This window comes from Arachis ipaensis, chromosome B02 (genome assembly GCF_000816755.2).
Source record: "Arachis ipaensis cultivar K30076 chromosome B02, Araip1.1, whole genome shotgun sequence".
NCBI classification, from domain to species: Eukaryota; Viridiplantae; Streptophyta; class Magnoliopsida; order Fabales; family Fabaceae; genus Arachis; species Arachis ipaensis.
Window position 1 is genome coordinate 104051095 of NC_029786.2, and position 12024 is coordinate 104063118.

General features: G+C 33.3%; 1 protein-coding gene across 2 annotated transcripts; it reads left to right on the top strand.

The window, feature by feature from the left end:
• Nucleotides 913–7251, top strand: LOC107626136 (DNA mismatch repair protein PMS1). 2 transcript variants are annotated; one of them, XM_021116471.1, is made up of 12 exons: nucleotides 913–1252; nucleotides 1702–2025; nucleotides 2499–2814; nucleotides 2923–3776; nucleotides 4171–4433; nucleotides 4505–4631; nucleotides 5158–5226; nucleotides 5377–5450; nucleotides 5651–5716; nucleotides 5977–6080; nucleotides 6509–6690; nucleotides 6868–7251. In XM_021116471.1, exons 1-12 carry the CDS (start codon nucleotides 992–994, stop codon nucleotides 7006–7008), a joined length of 2781 nt encoding a protein of 926 aa, XP_020972130.1. In that variant the 5' UTR covers nucleotides 913–991; the 3' UTR covers nucleotides 7009–7251. The 2 variants fall into 2 exon arrangements, with proteins under 2 accessions (XP_020972130.1, XP_016184416.1); XM_016328930.2 differs by having other exon boundaries at nucleotides 2499–3776.

Consider the following 12024-nt stretch of genomic DNA (forward strand, 5'->3'; position numbering starts at 1 on the left):
TCGCTGTCGTTCTAACTCGATTTCTAATTATTCGAGTCGTCCTTGGTGCCATGAATATAATGGGGCTCATAATCTTTGCGGCATTTCTTCGAAAACTATGAATCTGAACAAGCTCATTCTTTGTCCTCCTTGCTCCCCTTTATCTCTTTCATCAGCAAGACCTTTATCTTTTTTGAAATGTCGAGGTAGAAAAAGTGCCCAATCATAATTGTAGTGATCTCTACTTTGTGATCCTGAATCAGATGCCATACATCCATCTCTTGGATGAACGTCTATTATGGTTGATGGTTAATCTTCAAGTTTTTGGCAACGACGTCAGTCTTTTGAACGTACCTAAAACGGATTGTATGTGAATTGGGCTTTGAAAGAGAAGACGAAAATGGAACAAGATGATTTGGATGTGGTTTCGAATAAATTTTGGTAGATAATAAAAAATACCTACAAAAAATTTTAATACTTAAATTAATAAAAATTTTAACAAAATTTTAAAAAATTACTATTAAAAAATACTTTAAGATTGATGAATAATGAGAAATTTATAAAAAGAAGTGATAACTTAGTCATCACTCTTAAATTTATTCACTAGAAATAATGGATAGTTTATCCTATGAGTGGATATCAAGTAGATTAACCCATGTAGTTTTGGGATTGACCTTTTTGAATTTTTTTTTGGACTAAGAGCTGGGCCAACAAAAACCCAGGCCCCAACAGAACTCCAAACCTCCCACGACAATCCTCATTGTGCAAGAGAGGCGCTGCACTTTCCATCCCCAAACCTCATTGATCTTTTTGAATTTGAACTAACCTTTGAGGCCCACTAAAAATAGACTAGCACTTTTTGGATTATGACTTCAATGTTTTTTTTTTTTTTTGGTGACTGACTTCAATTATCTATACCTTAGTATGAATATGTCTCATATTTATTTTATTATTTTCCTCAATTTCCTTGTCACTCACTGAGGTTTCATTCCCGCTGCAATTTTGGCGGCAAATGTTGAAGGAGCTTCATGCAACTGAAACATCGTCATCAATGGCGGATGAGCCGCAACTCATCAAGCCCATAGGGAAGTCCGTCGTGCACAGAATCTGCGCCGGCCAAGTCATCCTCGACCTCTCCTCCGCCGTCAAGGAGCTCGTTGAGAACAGCCTCGACGCCGGCGCCACTGCCGTCGAGATAGTTCTCAAGGACTTCGGCGAAGATTCTTTCCAGGTCATCGATAATGGTTCCGGCATTTCCCCAAACAATTTCAAGGTGACTTAAAGCTGCTTTTTGGTCTGGAGGTTTTGGGAGCTAGGGTTTTAAATGAAATTGAATTAGCCTTCGGATTGGTTTCTAATGTGAAATGATAATTCAAACTTAACTAATCCTGAAAATGAAAATTTTCCCATCATGTTAATACTTTTTTTTTGAGATAGATTACTGCAAATCATTAGTCGAAAGGTGGTAACTTCTTTCGATACTGCTAGCTTTTCTATGTATGCAAATTTTGAGTTTCAAAGAAAGTAGCAAGGTGCCATGGTACTCTTATGAAAAACAAGATTAAAGGATTGCGAGGAGTTAAATATTCTAAATATGGCAAATGTGTTAACTTTTGATAAAGCTAACTTTTTGTATGCATGTAACTTTTCAAGTGAAGGATTATGAGTTGTTTTGGATTTGAAAAGTAAGCTAATTTCAATGTACATGTTTAATGGTTGCAGGTTCTTGCTTTGAAGCATCATACTTCAAAATTGGCAGATTTTCCTGATCTTGAGTCTTTGACTACTTTTGGATTCAGAGGTGAGGCACTGAGTTCGCTATGTGCTTTGGGGAATTTGAGCGTCGAGACAAGAACGAAGAATGAGACAGTTGCAACGCACTTGACTTTTGACCATTCCGGTCTGTTAGTTGCTGAGAAGAAGACTGCTCGCCAAGTTGGAACCACTGTCACAGTTAAGAAGTTGTTCTCGAATCTTCCAGTTCGAAGCAAGGAATTTAGCCGTAACATACGCAAGGAATATGGCAAGCTGGTTTCTCTGTTGAATGTAAGTTTCTGTTTTCTGTGCGAAAAGAGTTGAAACAAACTTCAATTCATTTTCTTTTTATAAAGTCACTTATTTACTGAAAATAAATAAAACTTGGGTGGTGTTTGGCTTGTCATCTATTTTCATTTCTTATCTCAGCTAAAAACAAACCAAAAATACTGCTAGAGAACTACTTTAAGGATCTAGTAAGTATTAACTAGTGTGGTTGAATTAAAGGCACCAAGGCTAAAAACTGTAATGGTTAGGTGAACTTTTCTGGTTGAGGTGAAACATGCCTTTAGCTTCTATTGTTAAACTATAAAAAACTTAAAATGTTCGGTCATCTAACTTTCATGCCCTTTGTTCCTTTTCATGCTTTTGGATTTTCTGTATAGTTTATATGTCTCCAGATTTCCTTTCGTGTTTTGCTTGCCACGTTTTTCTTGATTCATTGAGTTTACTAATATGGTCTACTTCTAACAAGTACTCTTCAGGCATATGCCCTTATTGCAAAAGGCGTTCGCTTTGTCTGCACCAATACAACTGGGAAAAATGTAAGGTCTGTGGTGCTTAAGACGCAAGGAAGTAACTCTCTTAAAGATAACATCATCACGGTGCTTGGCATGAATACTTTCAGCTGCTTAGAACCATTGACAATATGTATATCAGATGGTTGCAAAGTTGATGGTTTCATCTCTAGGCCTGGGCAGGGTAGTGGACGGAATTTGGGAGATAGGCAGTATCTTTTTGTGAATGGTAGACCGGTGGATATGCCTAAAATCAGCAAACTTGTCAACGAGTTATATAAAGGTGCAAACCCTAAACAATATCCCATTGCAATATTGAATTTTACCATTCCTACAAGAGCATATGATGTCAATGTAACTCCTGATAAAAGAAAAATATTTTTTTCTAAAGAAAGTGCCATACTGCAAGCCCTGCGAGAGGGATTACAACAAACTTATTCTCCAAGTAATGTCTCTTATTCTGTTAATAAAGTTGAGAAGCCGGATGTCAAAGAAGACTGCATTGAGTTGGGTTCTTCTCATAGGAAATCTCTTATCATAACAAAACCGTCATCTCCAAATAGTAGTCTTCCTGAGGAAGAACATAATATTGATTGTGATGATGATGGTACTTCCCAGGATGAGCACAAGGAGAAGAATAATACTGAGTGCAACAATGATAAAATTTCTGATGATGAGCGTGAGGCGAGGCATATTACCGATTCCAACAATTTTGCTCAATCTGTTAGTGGTGGTCAGGGGTCTCATGTTGAAGCACTGAAAATTCCTAACACTGATAGAAGTATAGTGGGCCAAGAATTTACCCTTAGAGCACACATCTCTTTAAAGGATGACAAGAGTAGAAGACAGTTGACACACACTGGTAGTATTATGCCTGATCAAGTTGCGGATGTCTCAAGGCGAGTTGAGAGTGGGACCACTTCTAACAAATATTCGGCCAACCAATCAAGACATGTTCAGTCAACTCTTAACAAATTTGTTTCTGTGAATAAAAGAAGTCATGATGACATCATTACAGCCTTATCTGAAGTACCTGTTCTTAGAAATAAAGCTCCTCAGTGTCACCTCAGGACTGCAAATGCTGAAACAAATGACTCTATTCCTAGATCTGTTTATTTTGACCAAATTGATGGAAATGCTAAGGAGATTGAGATTGACTCTTTGCAGAAACTTAATCCTGATGACGTCATCCACAAAAGTGAAAATTCTGTTAGAAGTGACTGTACTGATGGAGTGTGTAAAATGGTATGTGGGTTTGCAGTCAAATTTCCAGCATTGCTCCAATTTCGAATGTCTAGACTTTTTAGTTCTTGAAGAATAGTATTGCATGTGATACTATATATTGATATTGATGTATTAATTATGCAATTATTGATGTTGAAATTTCTATTTGGAGCACTTACGTTGAAGTTTCCTGATATATACTCCACACAGTATTAATGTCTTCGCCTCATATTCATTATGCATTTTATGCTGCTTTGTCTAGGGGGAAGTTCTTCTTTACTTTGATTGCTTTCTTTCTTTCCAATAAAATTTATATTCTTATCCAATAAGAAAGGTAAAGATATAAGTAACTGAAAATAAAATTTTGTGATTCTCTTTTGATGTGATATTCATATATGCATGTGCTGGTTTACAGGAATTAGATCAAGAGAATAATAAAGCTGAAAAAGCACCAATAGCTCCTTCTAGCAATGATTTGATCAAGACTACAGATCATACTTTAAACTCAGATCCTCCATTATGTTCAGCTTCTGTACGGTTAGATTCTTCTAAGTCTTCTGCTAAGAAGATGTTCTCCAGCCTGCAATTTTCCTTTCAGGACATTAAGAAAAAGAGAGAGAAGAGGCTTGCTATGTTGCAATCCAGTGAATATAGATGCAGAAAAAATAGCAGCAAAAGGTAGAATGGTGGTATCCTTGTATGAAATATTAAGCTAATCTTGTACTGACTGTGTCTCATAATTATTCTAGTTGCTATGCCGCTGCAACTTTAGAGCTTTCACAACCAGAAATTGAAGATCAGAAAGAAAGGGTTTTAGCTGCAGCAACTATTGAGTTGGAAAGATTTTTCAAGAAGGAAGACTTCAGTAGAATGAAGGTTGTTACCGTACTTCATATTATTATTTTATATGGTTGTAATACTAATTACATGGATAGGTTGTTTGTCTTTTCTTTCTAGGAGGCTTGTCTTTTTGTATATACCAATCGATGATGTCATTAATTTAAAGGTTTTTGCCAAACGCACTTGTTTGGATTACTAAAGTAGAAATTTTGTATGCTTTTAATGTCAAAGTCTTATTTTATTCCTATAAAAAGCTTTTCTAGTTTAGTATTCTTAACAACTGCTCTTAGAAAACTTGTCAGTAAAACCATTTTTTAAATGTGCTAGTGGGTTTTTTTTTGGCTGTTTTCTATCTTCTAACTAGTGAAGTTAAACTGCTTGTTAAGTTTTTCCCACGATATTCGACCCAAGTCATTTTTGTATTTGGAGCATAAAGGGCTGCATGTCTATCCCGACCATGGCAAAATTACATTTATTCTTCAGCTGCTCAGCCATACAAGCACTCTCAGATTAAATATATAATGTAGTTATTGATGATGTCTTGGACGTAATGCTTTGATAGGTGATCGGCCAATTCAATCTTGGATTTATCATAGCTAAATTGGATCAAGATTTATTTATTGTAGACCAGGTAATTTCTAAACCCTTTTTTTACCTTCAAATTGTTGAATCTGCTGTTCTTCGCATCCCCTTGAATGGTAAATCTTATGTTGATGATTCTTTTGCTATAATCGAAATTTCTCTTTAGAAATCATAGTTTGTAATGAAAGCTTATTTTCAGCATGCTGCTGATGAGAAATACAATTTTGAGCGTCTCTCACAGTCAACCATCTTGAACCAGCAGCCTTTACTTAGGTGAGGAGTGTGAAGGTGATTTTAAAGTTAGAGTTTGATTCGGGTTGAAATATCATTGTTCAAGTACTACTTCTGTGAATGTGATTGAGGATATATTTCTTCACGTACACTACTCAGATTCCACAAAATAGAGTACTGTATTTCTTCTCTGTTCGTTATCTAAATCTTTCCAAGGTCTGAACCACTTTGTCACTATGTAGGCCAATCAAATTGGAGCTATCCCCTGAAGAAGAAATAGTTGCTACAATGCATATGGACATAATCAGGTATAAATTGTCATGTTGATTCAATGATGATAAGCTGATTTTACTTCCTTCAGGTTTTTGTCAGAAGCCATAATTCACTAATAGAATCCTGATATCAATCCTGCATTAAACAGATTATGCTTTCAGTTTAATATAGCCAGTCTTGCTGCTCTATTGTCTCTTACCACCTCCTCATTTAATTTTGATTGTCACGAGTTGCTGATGGAGTTGAGCTTTAGAAAAATTGTTTTGGTATTCTCTCATCAGTTACTCATTTTCAGGAAGAATGGCTTTACTTTGATAGAAGATCTAAATGCACCACCTGGCTGCCGTTATAAATTAAAGTCCATCCCTTTCAGTAAAAATATAGCCTTTGGAGTTGAAGGTAGGTTCTTTGGATTTTTTTTTTTGGATTTTAACCATGTCTATTGATTTATACGTTCGAAGGTAGGTCAAGGAAGCCTCAGCCCTAAAATCCTGTGTGCATTTGATATGTGATTCTCAGTCTGTGACATCATGATCATCATAATACTGTACTGATATTAGGAGATGGGTCATCCCAATCTGGAAATTTTTGCCTAATTAAAATGGCTTAAATTGATACGTGATTCAATTTGCGGGCATTTCTTCTTGTGCATACGTATTCTTTTTAGAGATTTTGATTAATCACAGTGAGTTATATACTCTATGACATGATTTATAGACTGCATTTATTATTACTATTATTATTTTCATAGATAAAAAGAAAACAAAACAGAAAAATAAGGATAATGTTACTTGAGGTGATAACTGATAAGTGTTTTTTCCCAACAGATGTGAAGGAGCTGATTTCTACCCTGTCTGATGATCACGGGGAATGTGACATTGTTGGTAGTTATAAAATGGATACATCAGATTCTCTTTGCCCGTCAAGAGTTCGCGCAATGTTGGCATCGCGTGCTTGTCGATCATCAATCATGATTGGTGATTCACTTGGAAGAAATGAAATGCAGAAGGTACTAATAAGTGTTATTTTAAGCACTGCCCCTTCCTCTTCATGAAAAATTCACAAGCACACATTGGAGTAGCATGAGTAGGTTTAATGGGACACCAAATCAAAACAAAATAGAACTTTCAAATCTTTTCACACTGACAAACTGAGTCTGAATCTTGTAATAACTGTGTTTTTTCAGATACTTGAGCATTTGGCTGAGCTGAAATCTCCATGGAATTGTCCCCATGGCCGGCCAACCATGCGGCATCTAGTCGACTTGACAACAGTTCATAAAAGGTCAGAAGTCAGAACTGAAAATGCAGACTTAACAATGGACTGAATCTCTAAACTCCCATTGCCATATTGGTTTAGTTCAGGGAGTTATGTAACTTATTTTTTGTACAAAATTCTTGTTTACTAATCTTTACTGTAAAATTTAATGAGGGGTCTATCTTGAGTTTTTTTTTTTTTTCTTTTTCTTTTTGACATTAGTATGCTTGATGGCTGATGCTATGCTTCTTAGTTCTTACTTTGATGATAGTTTCTGCAGTAGCTGCATAACTTCTCAATTGGCATCTGTAAATGTTATGTTAGCTCTTCTGGCTTCTTTAAATCAAGTCGAGAGTTTATACAAATTCTTCGAAATTAGTTAAATTTAAATAGTGAATTTTTTAACAGCCAAACTTATATAAGTTAATAAATATGATAACTCAAGATTTTGTACGGATGGAATAAATTTAAGAGTAAAATGTTGCTCCGACCCCTAATCATTGTTCTAAATAACAATTCATTTCTTATCGATTGGAAAATAATAATGCAGTTCCTAACTATTAATTCCATCAAATTTTTTATTCTTCTGATGAATTTTTCGTCCAAAATTAACAAATTTTATCTATGTGTAATGTTAGCTAATTATATGTCAATGAACCATTCCAAAGAATAAAATACCTTCTATCATGTTAGTCATATACCGTCGTAAAATAGAATAAGTAAATCTGAAAAAATTTTAATGAAATATAGATATATATATACTCATAATAAACCATAAAATAGGACAAATAATTCTAAATTTTAACAAGTCGTTATACCTACAGTTGGATTGGTTGCTAGTCTTGGATTGTAGCAACCTTAGTTCTTTGATTCTTCTTAGAAGCTTAACCAACAAGTACCATACAATCCCATTTGCAGCCTAATATATAGAAACACAATCCCTAAAATTTAAAACTTGATACTCAAATGTAGATACCCAGAAGCTGAAGTACCTACTGGAGAAGAACAATCCAGTACAAAAGCTTCCCACACAAAAAAGAAAAAGCCCATTTAAGGTTTATTATGAATTTATGTATCTATGATTATAATTAGTTAAGAGTTTAAGCGTCTCATTCAAATTTTTTCAAAGGTTTATTTGTACTACTGTACGGTAGCATATTACTGTAAAGAGGAAAGAAATTGAATAGAAAAAAAATTAATCAATCAGAGAGAAATTAGAGCGAATCAAGAGGGAGAGAATAATTCTATTGTGAAATTCTAAAATAAAAAAGATATAAATTACTCAATTCATTGTTATCTAATTCTATCACTATTATACTATTTATAATAAATTATACTCTTAATAAAAAAATTTTAATTGAGCTATAGACACATTTTTTACTCATTATAATTACTGATACAACAGGAGACATTTTGTCCCTTGAAATGATTCTTTGATATGTAATTGATTAATATTACACATAGACAAAATAATATGTTAACTCTAGATGAGAGTTTAACAGAAGAATCAAAAAGTCTGATGAAATTAATGATTAAGAATTATATTGTCATTTTTAAATCACTGAGGGATGAATAGTTGTTTAGAGAAATGATTATTATAATGTTATATCATATTATTTTCCATTGTTAAATTTATATTTTTATTAAAAAATTCCTTTTATTTTTTTTATTTATCTATTTCTCTCACTTGAATAATATTTTATAAATATCAAGAGACTTATCTTATTTCAAAAAGAAAAATTAAACCAAAATCAATTTTAAATTGCTAAAAATTGTACAAGATTGAATTAAGTTAAAGACTTAAATTAAGCCTCGGATCTTTTTCTTTTGAGGTAAATACAAAATTGATACTCGAAAGATTCTGACGCTAACAAAATGGTACCTCATTATTGTTATTGACAAAATGGTACCTGAATGATTTTAAAAATTGACAAGCGTGTCCTCATCATCGTCGTACCATAGCTCCAGTGAGGACGATACTGAGCTGGCAACCGGTTTTTGCTGACAAGGTAGGTTTAATTTTAGCTGGAATTTTGAATTACATAAATCATCATCCTAGGTGAAAAATCCTTAATTCATATTCATTTTTCCCTAAATCAAATTGTTTTTCCTAGTCCCTAAACTGCTCTCTTACTCCAAGTTGCAAAATTGGAAGATGCATACAGCTACGGTTTGTGAAAAATCTGCAACTGGGAGAAAGTCGCCATCGATGCAAGCTTTCGACGTGGATGGTGGTTCAGATATGGTGAGCAAAGTCTACGGAACATGCTTTTGTCCCATTCCAGTGGTTCCGTTGAAGTCGAAGACAACTAGCAACCCTGATAGATGGTTTCTACGATGCCCTATATAGAAGGTAAGCTTGGAGTGCTGATAAATATGTAACAAAGTAATCCAATAGCTCTCCTTGTTTCGTCGTCTCTGGTTATTCAATTTTAGCGTTGAATCATTCTTTGATGCATGAATTCTTTTGTTTCATGCTAGAACAGACAAATGCGATGTGGGTATTTTCAATGGTTAAATGAAATACAAGAGCAATGTGTGAAAGGAAAAGTATTTTTGGAGAATAGTAACATGGTGGGCAATTTAAAACCAAAAAAGAAAAGCAGAATCAATGTCAATTGTGGGGATGGGCTGAAAATTGATAGGACGATGATGGTGATATCTATGGTGAATGAAATGAAGGAGCATCTTAGGAGGGTTGAATTATTCCAGATTTTCATTTGTATGTTGATTGGGTTAAATTTGGTTGAGTGTGTTTTATTTGGCTAAGTAGGTAGATAGTGAACAATTTTAAGAGTATAACAATGACTGTTTTTTGCTTTGTAATGTTAAAAACATTGTAATTGAGATGATTCAATGGATGTTGTTTTATTCTTGTTCTGTGACTGAATTATTGTTGTTGTGATGTGAGCAAGCTATATAGAACATAGGTAAGCATTTAAAAATGGTTGTACCAACAGAAGCTGAATGTAGCCAAATTCCATCCAAATTCCATCATAGTTCATGAAGGATTATATTACCATGTGTTCATAACACGTAGCGGAAGAAAAGAAAATAATCCTAAAGATCTATTTTGTGCTTAAACTTTATTCTAATAATATAATTTATAGATCAGATCTAAATACTTTTAGATGCTTTAATAAAAACTTTATTCTTCGATTGTACGAAGACTTTATGCGTATGCACACTGAGACCAACTTTTGCTGTCAACTCCTTGACCGATGGATATCTAATCTAAATTGAGAAACCTCTTGAAACTCTTTTCATACCATAAAATTCTTCTCCAATAATTAGGCTCACATACGTTTATGTGTGTAGAGATAAAGGAATAAAACTCTTGTGTTTTATTCTCCTGCATTCCCTGTACTCTTGGCATACATATATATAGTATGAGATTTGTTACTGATTTTAAATTTGAATCTCAATTCAAATTTAAATCATATCTTGAAATTATAAATATGAATTCTTCAAATTTATGAATCATATCATAACTCAATTTGAAACAGAATTAGTTAGGATCTCATCCAAATTTATAATTCAACTTTAGAAATAGAATAACTAATTATTCTCAAATCTCATTTAGTATTCTCAATTATCATCCTATTATTATATTCTTGGTGCTAGCAAAGAATATAATAATATTTCATTTGAATTAATATAATTATTTATTTGATAAAATCAAAATAATAATTAAATAATTCTACAGCAAAAACACTCGTTAGTGTGTGACCCCATAAGTTCAATACTAAGCGGGTAGTAAATTAGTCATACTAAATTTAATAATCAAGGTTGGCGTCTAGCAACACTCCTTAATGACCCGATAGTATAAAGTAATATTTTTACTAAGAACCTGATAAGAACAAAATATAATTCCTTCCATCTTTTCAGCTCTTGGTTAACCCCTAGAGTATAGTTTAATTGTCAAATTCTAACTTGTTACTATTATTATAATGAACTGTGAATGACTTAAAAAACTCATTTCTTCATTCATTTAATCCCCTTGACCAAGGTTTTATTCATCTCAATTATTATAATCATAGAGCTCAAACTATTTACTGAGAGTTGACGGATTCTTTATTCACTAATAAATCTACAAGTGTTTAAATTGTACCCAATATCCATTCAACTAGTACCTTAGGGTATTAGGTGTTCGGAATCAAAGTATAATAAATACATTGTTAATTACTATGATAGTCGCAAGTCAAAGGAAACTCTATTACTATGTTCATCTTGAGAATACCCTATTGACAAATATGCGGTAATTATAAACATTAGAAATTCTCAAAGTGAGTCAGTTTAATGGTCATATCTCTATATGCACCATATATATATGTAATTTAATAAATGAGATCTATTAATCTTCATCCAATGAAAACCATTATATATATATATATGATCTTTCCGGATTATTAATGTCCTTTTTTAATAATCCGATGACCAAGAACAATTTAGATTTTATAAAAGATTTATCTCTCAATATTATAATCACTATTACAATGATAAATCTCTAAATTTCAGTAAGGACCTTATTATATTAACATTTTAATATAATAACAATATCAAATTATTTGACACATGATTAATTAGATTGTGATTATACTATTTATTGCCAACAGTTCCATTCTAATCGACAACAAGTTACAATATGTAATAAGGTTGCATATGTTCTTATGCTCAAAGTCTCAAAACAGGAACTCCATTATTCATAGGAGAGTAGTTTAATGCATATCAGATACATTAAAATACCAGTAATATAACATGAAAATAGAATCCATAATTGTTCAAAGTAACCTACTGGCAGACCTAAAATGACACTAACAAACCACAAGAATCTAGGATAGTACTAATATGCCAAAATAACACTTATGTTCAAAGTAACTATTTCATATCCAAAATGGAACTAACATCAAAGTGAATAACCAAGATTCTCATATCACTCATTCTTCTCATTTGTGGCTGGCTTTGATGGTGGTGGTCCAAATAACTTTTTCCTCCTCAAAGATGAGGTGGACATAAAGCCTGCAAATCTGTTCTGGGTGGCTGGGCTTGATGTTGCCATCGTCTCTCTTGTCACAGTTGGTGGCCT